Source organism: Accipiter gentilis, chromosome 16 (assembly GCF_929443795.1).
Source record: "Accipiter gentilis chromosome 16, bAccGen1.1, whole genome shotgun sequence".
NCBI classification, from domain to species: domain Eukaryota; kingdom Metazoa; phylum Chordata; class Aves; order Accipitriformes; family Accipitridae; genus Astur; species Astur gentilis.
This window is the reverse complement of record NC_064895.1, coordinates 14,997,410-15,020,450: the sequence shown is the minus strand read 5'-3', so window position 1 is coordinate 15,020,450 and position 23,041 is coordinate 14,997,410. Positions and strand designations below refer to the sequence as shown.

The 23,041-nt window shown below is 38.8% G+C and overlaps 1 protein-coding gene across 3 annotated transcripts in view; it reads left to right on the top strand.

Moving 5' to 3' along the window:
• The first annotated feature begins 921 nt into the window (after window positions 1-921).
• NOL10 (nucleolar protein 10) overlaps window positions 922-23,041 on the top strand; it is a 60,183-nt gene continuing 38,063 nt past the window's right edge. For 2 of the 3 annotated variants that reach the window (XR_007508318.1, XM_049818606.1), the window contains exons 1-13: window positions 922-1,014; window positions 1,521-1,566; window positions 2,294-2,392; window positions 3,192-3,269; window positions 5,127-5,164; window positions 8,986-9,122; window positions 9,865-9,930; window positions 11,379-11,439; window positions 11,958-12,043; window positions 12,390-12,468; window positions 13,681-13,830; window positions 16,146-16,212; window positions 22,873-22,925. Coding sequence is in view for 2 of the 3 variants with exons in the window: in XM_049818606.1 (XP_049674563.1) it covers window positions 949-1,014; window positions 1,521-1,566; window positions 2,294-2,392; window positions 3,192-3,269; window positions 5,127-5,164; window positions 8,986-9,122; window positions 9,865-9,930; window positions 11,379-11,439; window positions 11,958-12,043; window positions 12,390-12,468; window positions 13,681-13,830; window positions 16,146-16,212; window positions 22,873-22,925 (1,026 nt within the window). In the remaining variant the exon portion in view is untranslated. The remainder of the gene's footprint in view (window positions 1,015-1,520; window positions 1,567-2,293; window positions 2,393-3,191; window positions 3,270-5,126; window positions 5,165-8,985; window positions 9,123-9,864; window positions 9,931-11,378; window positions 11,440-11,957; window positions 12,044-12,389; window positions 12,469-13,680; window positions 13,831-16,145; window positions 16,213-22,872; window positions 22,926-23,041) is intronic. The other variant, XM_049818607.1, reaches the window with a different exon arrangement.

Below are 23,041 nucleotides of genomic sequence, written 5' to 3'. Positions count from 1 at the left end.
TCCTTTCTAGTCACAATATCGCTATCATCATTGTTGAGATGCATCGTCCAGGGAATACCATATGTTAGACTTGTTTGAAACAGCTTCAGTTTGCATCTTGTACTGGAATTATGTATTGTTGTGATTAAAAATTTAGTTGTGATTTTCATTGTTTCTTGAAGATGTATATGGATTGGATATACATTTTTTCAGTCCTTGTTGTTGCTCTTGTACGTTAGAATAGGAATGGTCAGAACTTTGTGTGTCCATTCTTTTTTAAATGGTGGTGCTACAACACAATACAAATGGGTCTTTTTACATTTGCTGGCAAGGTGCTAATCAACCAAATCCCGGATTCGTTCTTTTCCACAGATAACGGAGATGGTTTGCCATAGGGCAAGAAAATCAACCCCCTCCACCAGGCCTGCCAAAGCAACTCCTGCCTTTGTGATTTAACCGTAAGGCCGGACAGAACGGCACCACAGCCTGCCTCACGGCCGGTGGTCCCTGGGTGTTACCAGATGGGGCCTCGCCTGTCAAGGAAGAGAGCCGCAGGCCTGTTGCCTGCCGCCTCCACGGACTTCGACGCCTGCCAGCGTCTTGCCCAGCGGCTTTTTGAACACGAGAAACAGCCGCCCGGGGAAACTGGTGGCAGCCGAGTTGTTTGGCTACACGCACTGGCGCCGGCAAAGCTCGCTTTCCCAGGGACCGGCTACTTCCCTATGAGATGGAGGTTGGGAAGGAAGGGGCCAGAGCCGCCATCACCCGGGCTGCCCCTTGCCGGCTGCCCGCTGCTTCTTGCCCCTTAGCCGGCTGCCCCCTGCCCCGCCGACGAGCGCAGGCGGCCGGCCCCGCTCCGGCCCACCGGCAGGCCTCCGCCACCGTCGGCGGGTGGAAGCGGCCGCGGGCCGGAAGCGAGCCGCCTTCCGCTTCCGTTCCGCCCGGGAAGAGGCGGGCAGGGCCGCGGCCATGCAGGTCTCCAGCCTCAACGAGGTGAAGATCTACAGCCTCAGCGCCGGCAGGAGCCTCCCGGAGGTGAGGGAGCGGCGGGGCGAGGGCCACCGAGCCGGGCCGGGCCGGGCCGGGCTGAGCTGAGCTGAGCCGAGCCGAGCCGAACCGGCGGGTCCTGCAGCAGCAGCAGCAGCAGCAGCAGCAGGAGCCGGCTTTGAGGGCGGGCTGTGCGGCCTGGGCCGGAGCTCCGGGCCGGGCCCGAGCGGCTGGCTGAGCTGCCCCTCCGCCACATGCGCTTGTGTGGAGGGTGGGGGTCGTTAACTACAACCAGCTCTAAGGAGTTCTTAAGCTCAAACTGGGGCTTGAACGCGTGCATCTCTAACCGTAGGTCTGTCATTCTGCAGGCCCTTAAAAAACGTGACTTTGTAACTTTTCTTGGTGTGGAGTGGCTAAACTTCGCAGTGGAAATTTTAAAATAATCGAGAAAAAAAAGTTAGCGGCATAAATGTCTTATTCTTCCAAACTTCAGGCAATTCTCTAGTTCCTTTATGAATAATGAGCTCAAGACTGATTTATACATTTCCTTTCAGTGGCTCTCAGACAGGAAGAAAAGAGCTTTACAGAAGAAAGATGTGGGTGAGTTTTCCCATCACAGGGCCCTCGCTGAGACACTTTACTAACTGATATGAGGAAGTTATGTATAGCTCACACTTTAAAAACTACAAAGTCAAAGCTAGAAATAGTTAGTTCAACAGCCTCTGTAGCTTTATGTGAACAGAATATTACCAATATTGTTTTGAATTTCAGACATTAAATATTGGGGTTGTAGATTGTACAGAAACGTGATGGATGGAATCCATCTATAGCTTATGATAAAGTCCAACTATAAACTCCTCTATGGTATTATGCTAATCTTAGAGTGCAGGAACACCACTGTTTTAGCCTAAACTTGTTATACAAAATAAAAATGGCTATTTACATACCATAGGAAGTGTTGTATAAGAAACTCAACCAACAAAAAAATGCATAGAGTTAACAGGAGGGTAGAATACATCATACAACATGTTAGTTGTGTAAAATATCTGAAAAATACTTGCTACTACGTTATATAATAATTTGTTACTTAGTTACCTCAGAACAGACACTTATTTTGCATGGAGGTAGCCTGCTTCTCAGGGTTAACAGACTGTATTAATCTGCTTGTAATGTGTTAATTATACTCAAAAGGTCTCAATACTTTAAAAGATCTTAAAAGATATTCCCTATATTCAGTTAACTCAGCATGCTTCTGTAAGAAACCATTACATTTTTTTGCACTGATACAATTGCACTAACTTTACAGAAAAATTTTTTTTCCTTATAGATATCCGTAGAAGAATTGAACTTATTCAAGACTTTGAAATGCCCACTGTTAGCACAAAGATTAAGGTATCAAGAGATGGACAGTATGTTATGGCAGTTGGTGAGTTAACAAAGTGTCTCTCTGTAGCAGAGGCCAAAAATGCTAGAAAATCTTGATTGCAGAATGACTTAGTATTTCAGGTAGAATTGGTAAGAGTTCATTTTTAAATGCAGCATTGAACAGAGCATTGGAAACTTAGTCTTAAGATGTGATTGAGTGGCTGTCTTGGTAGGGGTATTGTGAAACACTTCTTTTTGGAATACAGATGTTCTTAGAATCATAGAATGGTTTGGGTTGGAAGAGACCTTTGAAGATCATCTAGTCCCAACACCCCTGCCACCAGGGGTTTATAATACAATTAAAAACTGAACTGTTTATAATACAGTTAACAACTAAGTTCCCAATTAACTTTATTCTGTGTACATAAATTTGCTTTAAATAACTTCTGAACATCATTGTTTGAGTATTGTTTTAAAGGATGGAGGATAATGCTACGTTTTGTAACTGTCAAAGCAGGATCCAAACATGAATACTTTAGTAGGCGTTAATAGTTTAAGGAGACTTGGTCTTTCAGACTTATTGGAAGGTATTATTAAATTCTGTATGATGTATCTGGTAATCAGAAGAACCTACATATAGGTAGGGTGCTTTCAGGTGCTAGAGACAAAAAAACAGGTTGTAAGGTTGTTACTAAGAGGGGTGTTTTTCCAGTCACAGAGGCTTTGGTAAGATCAGAATACTTACAGCTGAAATGCAGTAAAGCCTATATATGTAAGACATTATATTAAAAAAAAAAAAAAAGCTTTAATGTTATCTTTTTTGTTTAATTTTTTTATTAAAGATCAAATTATTCTTTCAGGAACTTACAAGCCAAGGGTCCGCTGTTTTGATACCTATCAGTTATCCCAGAAATTTGAAAGATGCTTAGATTCTGAAGGTTAGTATAAGCTATGGCTGTTAGTGCAAAACACCTTTCATACACAATTCAGGTTGGACTTGAGTAGAAATTTCCTTGCCTCTGCTGAGGGGACAGAATGTACTTTGGGGGAACACAAGAATCTAGAGTAAAATGTCACCTAGTCTTTATCTCTGTATTTTTCCCTTTTCCTCCTCTTTCAAAGTTCATTCCTCTCTTGGAGTGGCGTGAGGAATGTAAGATTTACCTTGAGCCAGTAAGTGTGGGGCTCAGAGAGTAAATATGGCTAAAGTCTGCACTCTGTTTGGGGAATGTGACGCAGGTACGATGGCTGGGTAGTGGCCTTATCTCCTTTCTTTCCCCTTTTGTGAAGCAGTAAGGTAGGAGAATGCACTGTGGTTGCACTATCATTACTGAAATGAGTTCTCACTGGAGCCCAAGCTCAGCAGGTGAGTTACAGGGTAAAGAGAGTTCCCTGAGAGTGGGATGGTTTGTTTGTTTGGTTTGTTTTTTTGTTTGTTTTCTTGGGAACAAGGTACTTAGGGATAGATGGTAGCATGGCCAAGGCCCTAATCACACCTTGTTTGCTACTAATTTGGAGGGAGAACTGCTATGGTGAGGAAAGCAAGGAGCCATCTAGACAACGGGAAAGGGAGAATCTGCTGGCAGTTAGACTAGGGGAGGAGGTCAGAGCTGCTGTGGCTCTTGAGTTTTAGGGTGCATAGATTTGGTGAATGGTGTGGTGGGATTTTTTTTGTTTGGTTTGTTTTTTTCTTAGAAGTCTGATGGCTGAGAACTGGAATACAGGGCTGACCGAAGCAATGAGGGGATGAGCATAGAGTGGCAGAAGTCCTAAATCATTACAGAAGAATGAAACTGGTCTAGCTGTGATGTGTGTGAAAGTGATGTGAAAAATTAAAATTGAGAACTGCATAAGGTCAGGAAAAGGGGAGTAGAGCGTGGTGGTGTTTCTTTACACTGTGCCTCAGGACTACAAGGGAGCCATGTAGGGCAAAGGGACAGTGCTACAACGTAGTAAGAAGGGAGGTGGTAGGGGCAGGGGTTCAGGGAGGCTGGGGAGAGGAAGGTATGGCAAGAGTGAGACCTGCTTTAAAAGAGTAGGAGTCATTGTAATAGTAAATGCTTGCTGGTAATTAGAGCTTAAAGTAAAATTTTTTTTCAACTGGCATCTTACTAGACTGCAGAAGTATGTTTAATTTGAAATGTAGCATAGAGTCACTTCAGGTAACTTTAAATGAGCTACCTCATTTAAATGGAACAATTTAGCTGAAGCAGCTACTCCCTAATGTTCCCAACCCAACTCATTTAAAACTAGGCAAAGTTCAATATGTTGCAGTGCTCAGCACAGATAGTAGCTTTCAAATTTGTGATTTTTCTTTTTTTTTTTTGAGCCTTAAAACTTTTTCTGTGGAAGTGCTGACCCCTTAGAAGGATCACATGTCCAGGTTTGTGTGTAGTATGCCTGAACTCATGTCATTTTTTTATCATCCTTGATGGATTACCAAAGGTCCAAGGACCACACACTCACTGAAAACCATTTGATTAGACCTTCCCCGAGCCAATAAATACATGGTTGAGCATTGTGCTGAGGACCATGTCAAGTACACAAGAATGATAAAAAGATTACAAGATGCTTCATATGTTTCTAAAGTTTTAGAAAACTACTTGTTATTTTGCAAATAAAGTTATATAATTAAAGATTTTATCACAATGCCTGCATTATGCATTGACACCTGTGGGGAATACTTAAATGACTAAAGGTTAGCATGAGTGTAAACGTTTTCAGGATTTATGCCAATGTTTGCAAATAAGTTTGCTTACTTAGTTGACTTAAAATTCTCTTGCTCTCTCCTCTAGTGGTTACGTTTGAGATTTTATCAGATGATTACTCAAAGGTATGTTTAATGTTTTCAATGTATAAATGAAAAAATTGTTTAATATGTATATTAAAATGCATTTTCATATATAGTAAAGGCAGTCAATCAACACAACTTTTGGAACAGAAAAGGTTTTTTTTAAAAAAGCAAACAGGATAAACATTTTTTGTAGCTTCAAAATGTTGTTTGTTTTCTTTGCCTTTTTATTATAATTTGCCTTACCACTTTTAAAGTCTTTTGTCTGTAGTAGAGAAAAAGTTCAAATAGTTATCTATCCTACAAACAAAATAATGTGAAAAACAGAATTAGTTGTTCTTTCTAGAATGACATTTAGTCATAATCCCTTGTCACAAGTGATACACAGATACACCATTTTCGAGAGGTGGGATAGCTATAGGTAGGTTAATAGCCTGATTTTTCGGTGATGTAGCCATGATGATTAAAGCATATGAATGATGGCAAAATTGTGGAGAGAAGTAACATTTTAATATTTTTTTCCTTTTCTTTTTTATGAAGTGCTGTACCTGGAGGAAACAGTTGAGTTCTTGGGACCATCAACCCTTTTTCAGGCCCAGTACTGTTAGCACTTCTAATTCTGTTTCACACCTGGCTGTTTTCTTCAGCAGTTGGTGTGATAAAAGGATGTTACCTCTTTCTGTAAACTTTGCTGATTCATGAAAGTGTTATGTTCCAAATTAAATATGAAATTTAAGCATACAATTTTGCTAATTTCATTAGGACAAGCTTTTTTAATTTTTTTGGTTTTTTTGTTAAGTGGTTATTTTAATACTTTTTTTCTGAGAAGAGACCTTAGCATTTCTGGTACAGGTTGGTTTTAATAAATATTTCTATTTGATCAGGGACGTTATCATCTAGCCTTCTAGCTTTAGTCTTTTCAAAATTTATCCCCTCTGAGGTTTCCAAGAATGTGCATGAATTCAAGTAGCAGAAGAGGGTGACTGATACAGTATAGTAGCCTCCCACTTGTCTGTCTGTGGGAGAATGTTTCTGGTTGTACAGACCAAACAGTTATTTGGGAGGCTGAGGAACACACTGTGTTCTCAAATATGTTTCTGACTGCTTATGAACAGTAAGGTTTGTGTGTGTTTTCCAGCTGAAATTGGTACTATATTCCAGACTGAAGCCCTACTTTCACAACTTAATACAATGTTGTTTTCAATTTTATTTTCCTAAAACTTACCAAATCATTAGAAAGAAAACTAATTGCAGGTAGCTGTCATAATATTTTGAACATGTTAGAAAGAGGGAACAATATTTGAGAAGTTACACTTGAAATGCTTAGAATCATAAAAATACTGATTGGAAGGGGGCCTTCAGATGTCATTTAATGCTTGAACAGGACTGTCAAAAACTGCAAGCATGGCAGTTTCTTAAATTCACTGAATAAATTGCTGCAATGCTGCACTACCTCATCGTAAAGAATTTTTCCTTCCTGTCCAACCTGCCCAGGAAAATCTGAAATTTTCACTGTTGCTACTGCAAAGAGTTTGACTCTTCTGTTGCTGGCTGCTATTAGGTTGTCCTGCAGGGTGCTCTTTGCCTGACTAAACAAGCTAAGATTCTTCCAACCCTTCTTTGTACGTTTTGTGTTCTGCCCCTTGTCTGTCTTGGTAGTCCTCTTGATGCTCTCAACATCCCTCTTGAACTGGGTGGCCCAACACTAGACACACTGCCTCATGCTTTAGTAGCGCAGGGAAAATAGCTTCTCTCCAGTCTGCTCCCACTATCCTCAGAAGGTTGCCTTTTGAGGCTTATTTGCATTTTCACAGTGAGAGTATGCTATTGGCTTTCATTCATATTGGTATCCATAAGGCTAGTTACACTTCTGTGCTTTCCTAAGTTTTAGACTTAAAAATTCTAGACTTGGACTAAGTTTCAGACTTAGGAGAGAGCAATACCTCTTTTTCCACAGCCCTTTGCAAAACGACACGTATTTCTGCTCAGTATTTTTGCCACGCATCAGTGACTATACTTTTGCTACCCTGAGGCTGTAGGTTTCTGAGAGCGACCAAAATTAATTTAGTATGAAGGAAAGACAAACATGATTTACAGTGAGTTGTATCCACTGCTAATGAAAGAGGATACAAATATCTTCAAGTCCCATATTGTAGAAATTTATCTTAAACCAGAAAATTATTAGAGGTAAGGCAGTCATTAGCAGAATATTTGATCGCTTTTGGCAACCTTCAAGAAGTTTCTAAAGTCTTTTTGGAGGTAGAGTGGGTGAGAAGAAAATTCGCTTTTCTCGTCAAAACCAAACAGCATCTTTTCCTGGTAACAGGTTTTTGATGGCTTACTGGTAATGAACTAAGAGAATGTGATATTGATATTTTTAAATTAACTATGGTTTAATTTTGTGTTCTCACAGTTCATGTAGTTTATGCATGAAGATGCAGACATTTCTTGTTTTGCAATGATGATAGAGAAAAGATTTGATCTGGACATTGCATCAGACAGATTAATAAAGAGCTTTGCTTGTTGTAAACCTCCAGTTAAAAGCATAAAGGCATTAGGTACACAAGGGATTGATTGGGATGTATATGAAAAAAATCATTCTATGCCATCAACTGTGCAGCTGCATCTGTAATCTCATATGAAATTGTAGTTACGCTTCTGAAAGATGATACTCTACTTGGTCTTAGATGAAGATGGGTGAGTCCATGAATAAAAGTTGAAACACTAGGGTTTCTCATATCAGAAAAAGCATAAGTAAGGGGGGACTTAGTGATAAATAGGCATAAAGTACTAGCCTAGGTCAGTGCTTTATCTGTGTCTTGTAAGGGAAGAATACACAGATATATAAATAAAGATGACAGATTCAGAATAATTTTTGTACCTCACCTTTCCTGAGCTTTGCATCCTTATTTGCATTGCTAACAATGTAGTCCAGCAGTAGGAAATTTAAAATCTTCCTTATCTACTACTTTTAGAAGATGCATGGACTATACATATTCCAAACTAAACTAGCACTTTTCTAATCTAAGCTAAATAGGGATGAGGCTCAGAGTCAATAGTTAGCCTGTGATTATCCATATCATTTAATTGTTTGCATGTATTGCGGCATAAGTTTGAGCCAGGCCAACTGTTCCTCCATCTGACAATGCCTGGGCATGGTTTGAGGTACAGCATCAGTGTAATAGATGGTGTGGATGATACTGTCTCTGGAGTGTGAAGAATTCCTTCATGTGGATATGAGTTGTGCCATGTTAACTTGCCATCAGGACTATAGGGGCAGGTTCTGGCCTATTTTGTTTACTAGTATAGGTCTAGCCTTCTAGTAATGCCTCCCTGTGGGCTCTTCCAGGACTGAGATGTTTGTCTAAGTTTCAGAAAGGAACAATGTATTTATTCAATTGACAAACAACAAAAAAATGCACAAAGGTCATTGGTGTCATTTACTGGGATGCTGCTGTACATCAGGATGCGTAGTTCACGTGCTTAGTACTATGAACATATTGGTGTCTGCGCGACATTGTACCTGGAAGAAATTTATTAACTCTGGTGTCTGAAAGAAGTACAGGTGTTAATTTTGGTGCAGCACAACACTGAGATAACTATACTGCTTCTGTTTGCAGAGTCACTTTCAGGTTGTAATATACACTCTTGTGAATATTAATTTAATGTTTATTAATAAAGCTCTTTGCTGTGGCTAGTGAGAATGATGCACTAGTTGATTCTGTCATTTTAATGGAAATTATTTAAATGCATTGTGATAGATCTGTATGAGCTTGAAAAAAATAGCTAGAGTTTGTGCTGTGAGACAAGTTGAGGATATTGTCTGCTTCTGTATGTTTCAGTGCTTTCTGTTTTATTTTCAGATTGTCTTCTTGCAGTGCGACAGGTTTGTGGAGTTTCATTCGCAACATGGCCATTACTACAGAACAAGAATACCAAAATTTGGTAGAGATTTCTCTTATCACTATCCATCGTGTGACCTGTATTTTGTAGGAGCAAGGTACTGATTAAATGGGTTATTTTGTTTCACTTTTGTTAGCAATGTTTTCGAAGAATAAAATGAACATTAAAATACCAAAAAAGTTAAAAATTGGAAGTGGCGGCAACTCCTTCCAAATTAATAATGGAGACTGTTTGTGAAGAGTGGAAAATGTAGGAAGACTAAGATTAATTCAGTTTTCTGTACTGTTTAAAGACTTTTATACTTTGATTCTTAAACCAGGTACATGATGTATTTGCAAATTTGTTATAAAAATTGCAGTTCAATGTACTGTTTTAAAAAGTGATTGGCATCTAAGTAAGGAAAATTAAATAACTCTTTCTATCCTGGTTGATGTTTTGTTGCTGTTAAAGTGTGAGTCAAATCACATAAAATAATTAATTGAGTTTGTGAGAAGATGTAGTAAAAATAAAATTAGGTCTTTAGGGTTTCAAGCAAAATAAGTAGCAATTCAAGATGTAACATAAATCATAGGAAATTAAAAGATCTTAAGAAATGAATTAATGCATCTTTTCCCTGGAAAAATAATAATTGGTAGGATATTGCAATGTAATAAATATCTCTGGTGAACACGCACATTTTTCTCTGTATTTTTAACACTGAAGGATGGATTTGTCTTATGTTTTAGATTGTGAACTCTGAAAATTGTGTATGTGGTAAGATTAGGGAGTCAGCAAGAATTTTTATAACTCCTTCTAACTTACAACAGAATTTTCATTAATTTTGGCTTTTTCCTTTGTAGTTCTGAAGTATACAGGCTAAATTTGGAACAAGGAAGGTTTCTGAACTCCCTGCAAACTGATGCTTCGTAAGTTATCTGCAATGCGTGATGTTTATCTGTCTTCTTTCCACCAGGTGGAAGCAAACTACTAGCATGCTCACCCTCAGTATTGTGTGTGAATACTGCCCAAACACATTGTAGAGTTGAAAAGGAACATATGCCGACTCTGAGACTCATTTTATTTTATGTTCTGTAATTCTTTGTTCTAGTTTTTACGTTTTAATTGAGTTTCTTTTGTGTATATTTTAAAATTGCTTAATATAGACTTGTAATAAGTATTATATAACTTGATCTTCACAGCATTTCATTAAAACTTTGCCATTATTGCTCAATTTAGCCATCATATAGAGATACACCCACAGGCTATGTACTTTCCCAGACATGTCTTTGTCCTTCTGCTCCTGGAGCAGCCCAAAGAGAATTTTTCTATCTCCAGCATGTGTCTGATTCTTTTGAAAACACTACCAGAGCAGGAGCTGGGCTTCTTTTATGTGGGGAGAAGCAGATGAGAAGAGACTTGACTAGATAAAGCGGCTAGTTGGTGGGCAACAGCTGGTGCTCAGTGGGTAGGATAGCTTAATGGTTGAAGCAGTATTTGGGAAGGCACAATACAGAAACTGAGCAGCAGGAAAAAAAGGGGGAAAATCCTGCTAAGGGAGAGCTAAGGGTGTAGTGTAAAATCTGAATTAGAGAGATGACACTTGAAGTTGTGAGAAGGTTGTGAGGTGGGGGAGTTGGATGAGTTACAGAATTAGAGGTGGAGGGCTTTGAATAGAAGAAGTTGGACAGCACCAGGATGAGTGGTGTAAGGAGAAGTATTTGTACTTTGGAAGAATTTTTGGAGAAATACAGGGCTCTTGGTGCCCTGTTGAGAAATAGGATACTTGGGTGAGAGAAAGGAAGACAGGCCATTCATCAGAATATGTTGGTGATGTAAGCTTCAGAACATGAGTAATCAGGAAGACCTTTTGACATAATTGAGTTGTTTAAGAACGTAGTGGAGCCGAGTGGTATGGCAAGGCTTGGTGGTAGGTGGTGGGTATGGGCAGAGAAATGCAGAATCATTCAGGGTGGAGAGAACCTCAGAGCCCACCTTCCTGCTCAAGGCATGGTCACACTGAATTCAGATGCATTTTCCCAGGGGGTCTTGAAAACTCTGAGGATGGGAATTCCACAGCCTCTATGGGCAACCCGTTCCAGTGCTTAATTATCCGCATAGTGTAAAAATATCCCTACATCCAGCTGGAACCTTACCTATTCAAAGTAATGAGCGCTGTCTCTGATGGCTCCAAATTCTTGGTAAGCTCCTCTGAATGTATGTATGGGAAGCTGCTATTACATGGCTATCCATCCCTCCCCTCCAGCTTTTGCTTTTCCAGGCTGAGCAATAGTGTACGTGATTACAGAAATCTTTTCAGTTGTTCATGTGTTAAATTATTCTGAGGTCATTAAACTTGTTCCTTTTTCTATTTTAGAGAGAGTAATGTCTGTGACATAAATCCTGTACACTTCTTGTTTGCTATGGGGACAGCTGAGGTAAATGTTTACATTCCTTTTATAAGAAGGGCAGTAGTGCTTGTTTCTTTTTTATGTTAGTTTGCATGAGGCTAAGAAGAAATCATGACAGGAACCTAATGAATTAATTTGATCTCATTTGCTATGTTAAGTATAGATCTGTTAAACAAGATGACTTCTTAGAGCATAGTGCAGGTATTTCTGAGCTACCTTGGTTTCTGAAATGCTTGAGATTTTGCAGATGGGAGAGAAAATAATGTTATCTTGCTTTACAGTATAGCCATCTGTAGAAATTAGCTAGCATGTGTACCCTAATAATCTTCGGAAATTTAGTGTTAATGATTTTGATTCAGATCACATTTTTAAAGAATATAAATGAAATGTGTGGAGCTTGTATGGCATTATTAGAACAACTCATGTCAACCTAGGAAATTTGATTAATTATTCATAGATTAAATAATTCATAATTTTATTTAAACATTTTCAGAATACCAGACATCTGTTGCATAAGCTTGAAACCTATTTTCTGAACTCTTTAGGGTAAAGTGGAATGCTGGGATCCTAGAACTAGAAATCGAGTTGGGCTGTTGGACTGTGCTTTAAGCAGTGTGACAGCAGACACAGAGTGAGTAAAGGCTACCTTTTCTTAAGTGTGTTCTCATTTTTTTTAGAAATAAATCCCACTTTGTATTAAAATGACCTGCCCATGGTCTTCTTTTCTCATTGCTAGTGTGAATAAGGGGTTTTCTTAGTCACACAGGAGTCTCTTAGTTATTGATCTCAGTAGTAGTGGCTAATTTTCTATACAACCACAAGTTTTGAATGTAAACAATGCAGCTTTTTGAAGCAGTATTTCTGAGCGATATCTGTAAATTAATTTACATTAATTATCTTAGCTATTTTTAACATTTAAAAAGTTATTTGCAGCCTTTATTGAAAGAACGTCTAACTATGAGCATTGTGCTTTTCAGGATAGATGGTCTACCATCCATTTCAGCACTGAAATTTGATGGAGCTTTGAATATGGCTGTTGGAACATCTACTGGGCAGGTAGACTTAACTTCATCTACAACAGTTCTTAGAGATCCTCTTCTTGCAGTTGCCAGTCCAAGTCTATCATACACTGAGTGCACTTGTTGTAATGTAAATAGATATTAATGCAAGTATTTAGAAGAGCATAAATTACATATAGAGAGTAGTAATAGTCATTCTTAAACTGCAGATTAATTTTGTCAAACAATCGTCTCTTCAGAATACTGTAGAGACCACTTAAAATCTTCACAACCTACATACTGTATGTATAACTTCAAATTCTACAGTTTTCTTAGGACCTAAGAGTCAAGTATGCAGGGAAGTTGCTGCTTTTTGAGACTGTATCAGTACCTTCTCAATGCAACATATATGCTCTTCCCTTATGTTGATAGGGCTAAAGAAGCAGAAGTGATTGTCTTTCAGCTATTGTTTTTACTGTCTTATCTTTCTATAAAGGATCATTTTGATTCATTTATTCATTATAGCCATCGTATTTTTAAAGTGGAGTATGGGGATTTTATTCTGCCTTCAGTCTTTTCATGGGTTTAGAAAACTATAGCTTGCTCAAGAGCACATACGTATGTAAAAGTTGTATTTGTGATAATGTTAGTATACATGCCAGGCAAGTTTTATTGGAGATTATATTTTTTATTGCACAAACTGATAATGTTTTTTTCCCAAAAATTATTAGTATTCACACTTTGCGTGTGAAAGGTTTAAGGTCTTTCTCGAGTTACGTAGAAAACTTTGGAGATAAAAATGTAGGTTTCTGTACTCTCTAATTTCCTTAACAAAAAATTACATTCTGTGGTGTTTCACTGAGTGAAAGTCATACTCACTGAATGTGGAAGGGAGTCTGAAAATTTAAATCTTGTAAGAACAGCACAAGAATCTGAAATATTAGTTTTTAAGAAATACTAAGAGCCTTGAAAACCGTTTGTTTTTTTCAATAGAAATTAAAAAGACTGAAGAAAGATGGTGAGCTCTTAAATTTGTTCTTATTTTTTCTAGACTGAAGCATGCTGAGGTTAAAATATATTGCCAGAATAAACTGGGCTCACTTAATAAGCTGTTTTCAGAATTTAAAATTATTTATTTTACATAAATCCTGTCCATGTATTTAAGTAAAAAAATCTCAAGTTTAGTTAAATCTTTAGTGACGATACAGTGTGCATGACTTCCTCTTGATCTTGCAATATTGTAAGTTTAATCTGTCTCTTATTCTTAAAGGTTTTGTTATATGATCTCCGGTCTAGTAATCCATTAATAGTCAAAGATCACCACTATGGCCTGCCTATTAAGTCAGTTCAGTTTCAGCGTCAGTTGGATTTAATTATCTCTGCAGATTCTCGAATCATAAAAATGTGGAACAAAGATACAGTAAGTGTTTTTATGTTGCTGCACTCAGATTTTTTAAAAACTTTTACTTTCTTTTTTTTTTTCATGCAGCTTTAATAAAGCTGAAATTCAGTGTAGGGAAGTTGGGGTTTTAATGTGTCCTAATTTACATAGCATTTTGTCCTGTCTGACTAAATAAACCAATATCTGGGAAGTTATTCAACAGCCTGTCAGGTATAAAGATATAGTCTTAGGTATTTTTTAGCTGTTCATACATGTCTGCCTAAGATGCTTCTTTCAGTAGAAGGATTTAAACATAAAAAGTAGTATCTTAGCTATTGCCCTGGTTTCTATATTTCTCACAGTGTGCTTGAACACATCCAGTTACAATTTTTCATCAGAGAAAACATGGTCTTTCGAATTCCCTGCTTAAGGAAGGGCTAACTTCAAAGGTAGATCAGTTAGTTTATGACATATTTAAGTCAGGTGTTGCTTATTTTCACAGAAACCTATTTGGGTATTGAAGCAGATACTATGCCTAGATCCAAATAACAATGTGCATTATGCTGTATTAATGGATTATGTTGCAGCAGGCAACGTCTTTATCCCTGCCTTTCGCAACTCTAACTGAAATTGAAATCTAATTTTCATAACACTTTCTTTCATTATATTATGCGTTCTTTTTCTTACCTTTCCGTCAATGAAGCTTGCACAAAATATGATACCCCACAGATTCATAGTAATACTACTGTAACTTGGTTCAGTTTGAGGGACTATCTTTAGTCATTGTATTCCTTCTAAAAAACATGCTTCATCTATGCTTTTCTAGCTTTATAGTGAAACATATCAAGAGCAGTTGTAGTAGTTTAGAGGCACTCTTTTCTGACTATTCACGCAGTCATTTCTCTATTGTTGTGCTTCTTCATGAACTTTCAACAGCCTCTCTTATTTTTTCTGTGATCGCAAGCGTTTTTTTGTAAGCTCCTCTGCAGTTATTTTTTTATTGTTTAAAAGAGCAAATACATTATTGGTTATTATTTAAAACATCTGCAGTGGCCTCTCTCCATTTTTCCTAGGTATGTGTATTTCCCTCATTGAGAATGAAACACTGTAGGTTTGTCAGGTGGCCTCTACAGTGGGAAAAGGGAGGGTTTCTTACTGCTGGAAGGCAAGGATAGCTTTGGACTCTTTCCTAGAGTATGTTCCAGCTGGCTCCACCTCTCCCAAATGTTGGTTCCTGACTATCTCTGGCAGGGAACCAACTGCAGAGGCAGACTGTGGGGTGGAGAGCATATGGCTTTGATACCAGAATAGCCCCATGCTGAGACGTGCCTTGGGGTGGGGAGCATGAGGCTTTTGTCTGCTAAGACCGGGGTGGGGGAGGACTCTTATTAATCATCGGGGAGAGACCAGAGGTGGGTGGGGTAACAGCATGTAACTGGGAGGGAAAGGAAGGGCCCAGAAAGGTAGGTGGGATTGCTGCAGGGAAAGAAAAAAGAGGAATAGGATCAAAATTTGCTGTGTTCCTGTCCCCCATTTAGAACCGTGTAGGCATGTACTCTCACGCTTCAGATTCTGCGGCCCAGTTCTTAGAGACTCTTCCTTACTGGCTGTCTTGTGTGTTGGCTTGTAAGAGCACCTGTATTTTGTCTGGGTTTTTCAGACTCTGTTCCAATTCTAATTTTTTTGAATGTTGTTTCCTGCTTTTACCTCTTTCTTAAATAACCTTCATAACTTCAATTCTGATCTAAGCTAGATACCACTGGATGCTTTTACTACTTTTATTTTATATTTAGACCTCTTTAATACTGAGTTTATAAATTATAAATAAAGTGCTGAGCTATATTTTATTTCACGTAGACGTGAGCAGGGTAGATGAGCCAAGCTCCAGAATCAAATTCCACTCCCGATCCATCATTTCAGCTAATGATATTTACCAAAATAAAGTGCTTTAAAACTACCATGGAGTTGAACAAAATGAGGGTTACACTGAGAATGTGCCAGGAAGTTAGGGACCTCACCCCTGCCTTTTGCAAGAAATAAAATAAAGTAAATCTGACACACGTATTTTCAACACAGAAGTGTGAGCTGAGAAAATAGAGATGCTGTTGTACGTTGTTGTGTCTTTAGTAACCAGTAAGCTACATTCCTTGTAAGAGATCAGAGACAAAATACAATATTGAGATCCTTGTGTTACGTTCAGATACTTCAATAACATTTTATTGCTCTGCAAAATCTGTTCCATCTTTATTCCATCATATTTCTTAGCTTCTGTAATGGCTGTCCTTAATGTTTAGATTTAGTAAATTTAATTATGTTTGGAGTTCTTTGTAATGTTTTTCTTCCTACAATTTCAGGGGAAGATATTTACTTCAATGGAGCCAGAATATGATATCAATGATGTCTGCCTCTACCCAAATTCAGGTACGTTAAATATATTAGTGTCTTGCTAAGTTCAAAAGAGAGAGCTCATGTTAACCCAAGCTGTGGTCTTTTTTCTGTTTAGGTGATATAATTGGGTCTACTTTCCTCCTTATGACAGAGCTAGGAAAAAATGGTTACTTGTTAGTCAGTGTCATTGTTTCCTCTGCATCTCCATTAAATTGGAGCCTCTTTGCAGTTAGAAGCTGCTGTACTGTCAATTGAGCGATTGACCTCTTTTGCTCTTTCAGATATCTGAGGTGTTTTTATAGGAATAGGAATTTTGGCCTTTTGTCTCTTGGCTAAGTCCCAGATGAGTTAGAGCTTGCTTTCTAGAGCTAGGAAAAATCTCATTACAGCAAGTTTACAAATTTTTACAAGTATTTACAACTATTTGTGCCCTCCCTTAGATTGAATACTTTGGCTTTAAGTGTTGTCGTGGTTTCAGCCCAGCCGGTAACAAAGGACCACGCAGCCGCTCGCTCACTCCTCCCGCCCCCCTCCGGTGGGATGGGGAGGAGACGAAGGAGAGAAAAGAAAAAAAACCAAACCCTGGAACCTCGAGGGTTGAGATAAAGGCAGTTTACTGGGACAACACAAAAAAATTACAACAACAACAACGGTACTAATGAAAGAGTATACAAAAAGTGTGATGCACAGTGCAACTGCTCACCACCCGAAACCTGACATTCCGCCACTTCCCCCACCGAAAGTCAAGAGCTACCCCCGCCCGCCCCCTCCCCCCCCCCCCCCCCCCATTTATATACCGAGCATGATGTCACATGGTGTGGAATAGCTCCTTGGCTAGTTCAGGTCAGCTGCCCCGGCTATGCCCCGCACCTGCCAGGTTCCTGTAAAAATTCCCAGCTGAACCCAGGACAAGTGTAGATTCCCAAGTGCACAGATGTGCATGCTTTTTGTGACTCTTGAAATTTGATGTGTCTCATAACTTTATGTGTAGAGGTCAAAACTGAGGGTCACTTTTAACCAGTTTCCAGATCCTACCTTATAAGTAAAAATATTTTACAAAATGGTAGTTGTATGTCCACATGTGCTTTGATTGTACCTCAGATTGCAACTGACCTTAATTTTCCCTGCTTGATCTGAGTTGCTTGGTTCTTAACTACTATGTGATACCTGCTTTCTTTTTAGAAAGCAGTACTGAACAAGATGAAATAAAAACTAGGGCTACTAGCACGGCACAGGGCAAAATTCTTGATCCCCAGAATGCCTATGTTGCAAACTCTTCTATTATCTTAATTTTAGAGAGAGGTAGCAGTGAAGATAGAGCGACTTGGACTTTGGTTCATACTAGCAGCTCAAATTCAAGATTGTAGATAAGTGAATTTGAGATTTCTAACGAGTTAAAACTTATCTTGTCTTTTCTGCCAGCTTCAGTTAAGAATGTCTCTTTTTTTTGTTTGTTTTGGTTTTTTGTTTTTTGTAAGATGAGCACTTAAATACTGATCCCTGCTGAGATGCTGGGCATTTTTAACCTTATGCAGCAGCAGCAAAACTGTAATGGTCTGCAGGACCTTTCTGATGAAAATATTAACTTATTTCCATGCTGCTCAGGTTTAGCCCCCCTCTGAAGCAGAATGGTGTTTTACTACTTAGGAATTGGGCTAGGTTTTTCTGAGCCCTCAGAAAGACATAGATACCATTTTTATTTGTGTTCCATATATTTGTTTTTCCCAGATTAAAGTGCCAGAAATAACATAAGCAAAGAATCAAAGCCTGCCAAAACAGGGACTTTATGGCATGGTGCTGAGGGTACATCTTGTGTGCACTGGTTGTGTGTATGAGTTCATTTGGGTGTATTTGAGAATAAATGTGTGGTAACAGTGTGGACTGCGCAACATGGAGGCAGATAAACCTGATCGTTTCTCATCTGTGGTAGCTACAGAGAAAGGTAATTGGAGTGAATTATCATTATCATTTTGTCCAGGTTTTACATTTGATGAGTTTACTGATGTGATCCAAAAGAGAACCCAGGAGTGAATTAACATTCATGCAGCATTGATAACGAAGGGCTCGTGACAGGGAGTGAAACAGAAGTTAGTTACTTGACTATGTAGAATCTTAGCATAATTCAGGTTGGAAGGGACCTCTGGGGGTCATATATTTTCCTGCTCAAAGCAGGGCCAAACTTGAAGTTAGACCCAACTTCGAAGTCTGATCATGTTGCTGAGGTCATAACCAGTCAAGATTGAGTATCAACAAGGATGGACATAACTCAACTATGGACGCTCTGTAGCCTCTGTGGTAGATAGACACGCCTCAAGTGCTTTTGCAGAACTATTTTCATGATACTCTGCAGGAAGAATCTTGTAGCGCAAAGAATTGCATGCACATATCTCCCTAATGTTGCTTATTGGATGTTACTTTTTCATGTGTCTGTGCTATAGATCGGTGATCTAGATTGTGTGTTCCAGTCCTGTCCCATGTCTCCTCCTTAAGTCAGTTCTGCTTTTCTTGTTGTTCTTTCTTTGAACACATCTGTAGGGGGACAGGCTGATGTCTTTTGGTAAGAACTGTTGTTGGATGAAAACTAGGTTGTATTTTATAATCATGTGGAGACGGAGGGGAAAAACAAGCACAAGTTGCAGTAGAAATTAAGATATTTAAGATAAGAGGTGGTGCATTGCACATCTGTCATAAATACTCTTGCTCCAGAATTTAAGATGCCTAGCACCACCTCATGCTTATTCAGAATTTAAAGAATAATAATGATTGAACTTCTGAAAATGAGGAAATACCTTCAGTAATATGAGCTTGCAGTTGTGGAAAGCTGGAAATATAATATCATTTAAGTACCAGTATGGCTATAGCTCAGTGCTCTCATTGGTGCCCCAGCATTCTGAGCACCACACCACTGAATGTTTGTGAAGCCAGCATGGCACAGGAAACCCAGGACATCTTTGCCTAGTTTGTGTTTTAACAGTTCATGTGAAACTGCTGCTCAGAAAGCCCCTACCCTAATCTCACCCTTATGAAATAGTTTTCACACTGCTTTGTCACAATTAAAATAAAAATTAAAGAAATGAAAAAGTGAAACTACATTGTAACATAAAACATTCTGAAATATTTCTGAAATAGTGACTACATCAGTGGACAAGGGAAGAGCTATGGATGTCATCTGTCTGGACTTCTGTAAGGCCTTTGACAAGGTCACCCACAACATCCTTCTCTCTAAATTGGAGAGATACAGATTTGATGGGTGGACTGTTTGGTGGATGAGGAATTGGTTGGATAGTCATATCCAAAGGATAGTGGTCAATGGCTCAATGTCCAGATGGAGATCAGTGACTAGTGGTGTCCCTCAGGGATCTGTATTGGGACCAGTACTGTTCAATATCTTCATCAATGACACGGACAGTGGGATCGAGTGCACCCTCAGCAGGTTTGCAGATGACACCAAGCTGAGTGGTGCGGTTGACACACCTGAGGGATGGGATGTCATCCAGAGGGACCTGGACAAGCTCAAGAACTGGGCCCACGTGAACCTCATGAGGTTCAACAAGGCCAAGTGCAAGGTCCTGCACATGGGTCGGGGCAACCTCTGGTATCAATACAGACTGGGGGATGAAGGGATTGAGAGCAGCCCTTGGAGGTACTGGTGGGTGATCCAGCTGGCCATGACGTGGCAATGTGCGCTCGCAGCCCAGAAAGCCAACCGTATCCTGCGCTGTATCAAAAGCAGCATGGCCAGCAGGTCGAGGGAGGGGATTCTGCCCCTCTGCTCTGGTGAGACCCCACCTGCAGTCCTGCGTTCAGCTCTGGGGTCCTCAGCACAGGAAGGACAGGGACCTGTTGGACCAGGTCCAGAGGAGGGCCACAAAAATGATCAGAGGGATGGAACACCTCTGAAGACAGGCTGAGAGAGTTGGGGTTGTTCAGCCTGGAGAAGAGAAGGCTCTGGGGAGACCTTATAGCAGCCTTCTAGTATATAAAGCCATCTTGTAAGAATGATGGAGAGGGACTTTTTATCAAGATCTGTAGCAATAGGACAAGAGGCATAGGTTTTAAACTGGAAGAGGGTAGATTTAAATTGGATATAAGGAAGCAATTCTTTAAAATGAGGGTGGTGAGGCACTGGAACAGGTTGTCCAGAGAGGCTGTGGATGCCCCATCCCTGGAAACATTCAAGGTCAGGTTGGACCCGGCTCTGAGTAACCTGATGTAGTTGAAGATGTCTCTGCTTACTGCAGGGGGGTTGAACTAGATGACCTTTAAAGGTCCCTTCCAACCCAAACTGTTCTGTGAGTCTAAGATTTATGGTAAACTGTGGATCAGTATAATGTGAATTTTTTTTTCAGTAGTTTTGTAGGAGTTTTGTTGTAGCTGTTGTTTTTTGTTGTTTGTTTTTTTTTTTTTTAAATTAAATTATTTTACCAACCAGCTTCAGTATTACTGCCTTTCATGGGAAGCAAATCCTTGTGTAGCTTTGACCAAACTACTTGATGATAAACTTTAGTGGATCTCTTAAACTAGTTATGAATCTCTTTTCTGTGATCACACATGCACAGAGGGGGGTTAGGGGAAAAAAGGTTTACCACTTGCTGAGTAGCCATGACTCAGCTTCAGTTAAGTCGTAGAATATAAATGAAACGTAACAGCATCCTCAGTGTGTAGAAATCTGTGCCTCAATTGTTTCAATTACTGTAAGACATTTTTTAAGTTACAAATTTGCATTTTTTAAAACTGCTTCTCCCATTTACTACCACTTCATACTCGTGTTTTCATTCCTTTAAATTGATGATACTGTATTGCAGATCACTTTCCAAAGATGGTCTTATTAAAATCTCTTCTCTGAAAAAAAGAGTTCTCATTTATTTCCCTTTTAAAGTGATCAAACTAGACTGCTGTGTAGTTTGTTAGGGTGTGGTCTCTCTTCCCATAAAAACTGGTTAAAACTAACAAGCTGAAACAATGAAAATGTGTGGAATAGACTTCTCCTTTCACAGAGTTGTTCCTTTTTTTTATTCTTTTATTTCCCTTGTATTATAAGCCCATGTACTGTTCTGAAGTCTGTTTTTTCCCTTCTTTAATTGTTTGTGGAAGACTCTCAAAGAGGAGGTTTTCCCTTTACTGTCATCTTTGAAGCACCTGCAGAATTAATTTCTGTCCTTTTATCTCTAGTGATTCATATTCAGTCAATGGAGGAATACTTTGTCTCTTGAAATAGTAGTGAGTATGCTGGTATGTTAAGGGAGCATGTAATCTATATACTATAGTACATTGTGTGTGTATATACGTATATAGTATAAATTCTTGATTTTTCCTTAAATTGCTTGGAAACCTTTCAGGGTATGGCTTTTAGCCTCAGTTTGCTGACTAAGTTTTCACAAATTTCTTGCTTTGCCAGGAAAGCAAGCCCCCTTTTTTTTCTGACATTTTAAGTCCAACTGCATTGTGTATTTTTAATAAAAGGATTAGGTAGGAAGGATTACTCCACCCATGTTAATTGCGTTCCTCTAGTTGGGTGTAAATTATATTTCCACCCTCTGGGTGTGTAGTAATTGACCCAATTATTCATAGTTTCAGTGGCATATGTTACAGTACTTTTAGATCAGAATGTTATCTAACTTGATTGCTCTTTTCTTCTCCATATTCCATCTCTTGTATTACCTGGTGATCAGCTATGTTGGAGAGACAAAATTGAGATAAACGTAAAAGTATGTGCCAAATGTCCTTCTTACTTTCTTATATAGAAGGAAATTGAGAGTATTTTTCATTTTGAACTTAACATGAAGTCTTCTGGTGATTGGAGATTTTCCATGGGTTTTAATATTTCTACAGTAGTTTTTATAATCAGAGTATTTACAACTGTTATTCATGGTGTTTCTTAGGTGCATTCATAGATATTTCAAATTTTACATTTGCCCTGGTTGGCTAGTGTCACTAAGATTACTGCGTTTGAAGCCACAATATCCTGTCTCTCATTTTGCGTTGAGAAGCTACTGTTGTGTTGATTTCCCAAGATGAAATATGAAGAAAGGTGTAAACCATGTTATGAATTATAACTTTGTTTAGAATATAGGTGTGTGTTTAAAAACAAACAAAAACCCAAACCCCCTTGTATTAATAATACAAGTTTATGCCCAAGGTAGGTTTTAAGTGCAATACTAACTGGATTTGTTCTGAACAGTATTATGGGATGAACTATTTAAATTTCTTATGAAAATTGGCAGCACACAGTTGTCAGGACTTAGGCTTGCTTGAACAGTTAAGATAGAGAACAAAAGGGGATAAATATGTAGGAAACAAAGCTTCATTAATTGTGCTGCTATCAGACCTTTCCTTGGCATTTGATGCAACATTTTATTATGGTTCCCAATTAGCTGTTCCATTGCAGGCCAAGAATATGTACTGAATGAGCGACATACAGGTAATGTGATTTCACCCCTCCTCCTCTAACCCATGAGGAGTTTTTTCCCTACAGATACTCAGGTTGCCATGCTAATGGTTTTTGGTGGTTGTTTTTTTTTCAGTGCCAGCAAATTTTCCATTTTTCCTGTTTCTTTTCCTGGAAAGATATTTTAAGTCCTATGTACAAATCTACTTCATGTGAATTAACTGCCTCAAGTATATACTTTTTTTTTTAAAAGTAGTGTTATCTTCTTGTGACCAATATTTTTAAATGTGGAAATCTCTTTTTAGGAATGCTAATGACTGCCAATGAAGCCCCTAAAATGAATATCTATTATATACCAGTAAGTAATACATGTTGTTGCTGATATTGCTCTTTTAAAACTCAGTTGTTTGGTGCCATTCAGGTTTTCATGTTGGAAAATTACTTCTGCAAATTCATGTCTACATTCTCTGACTT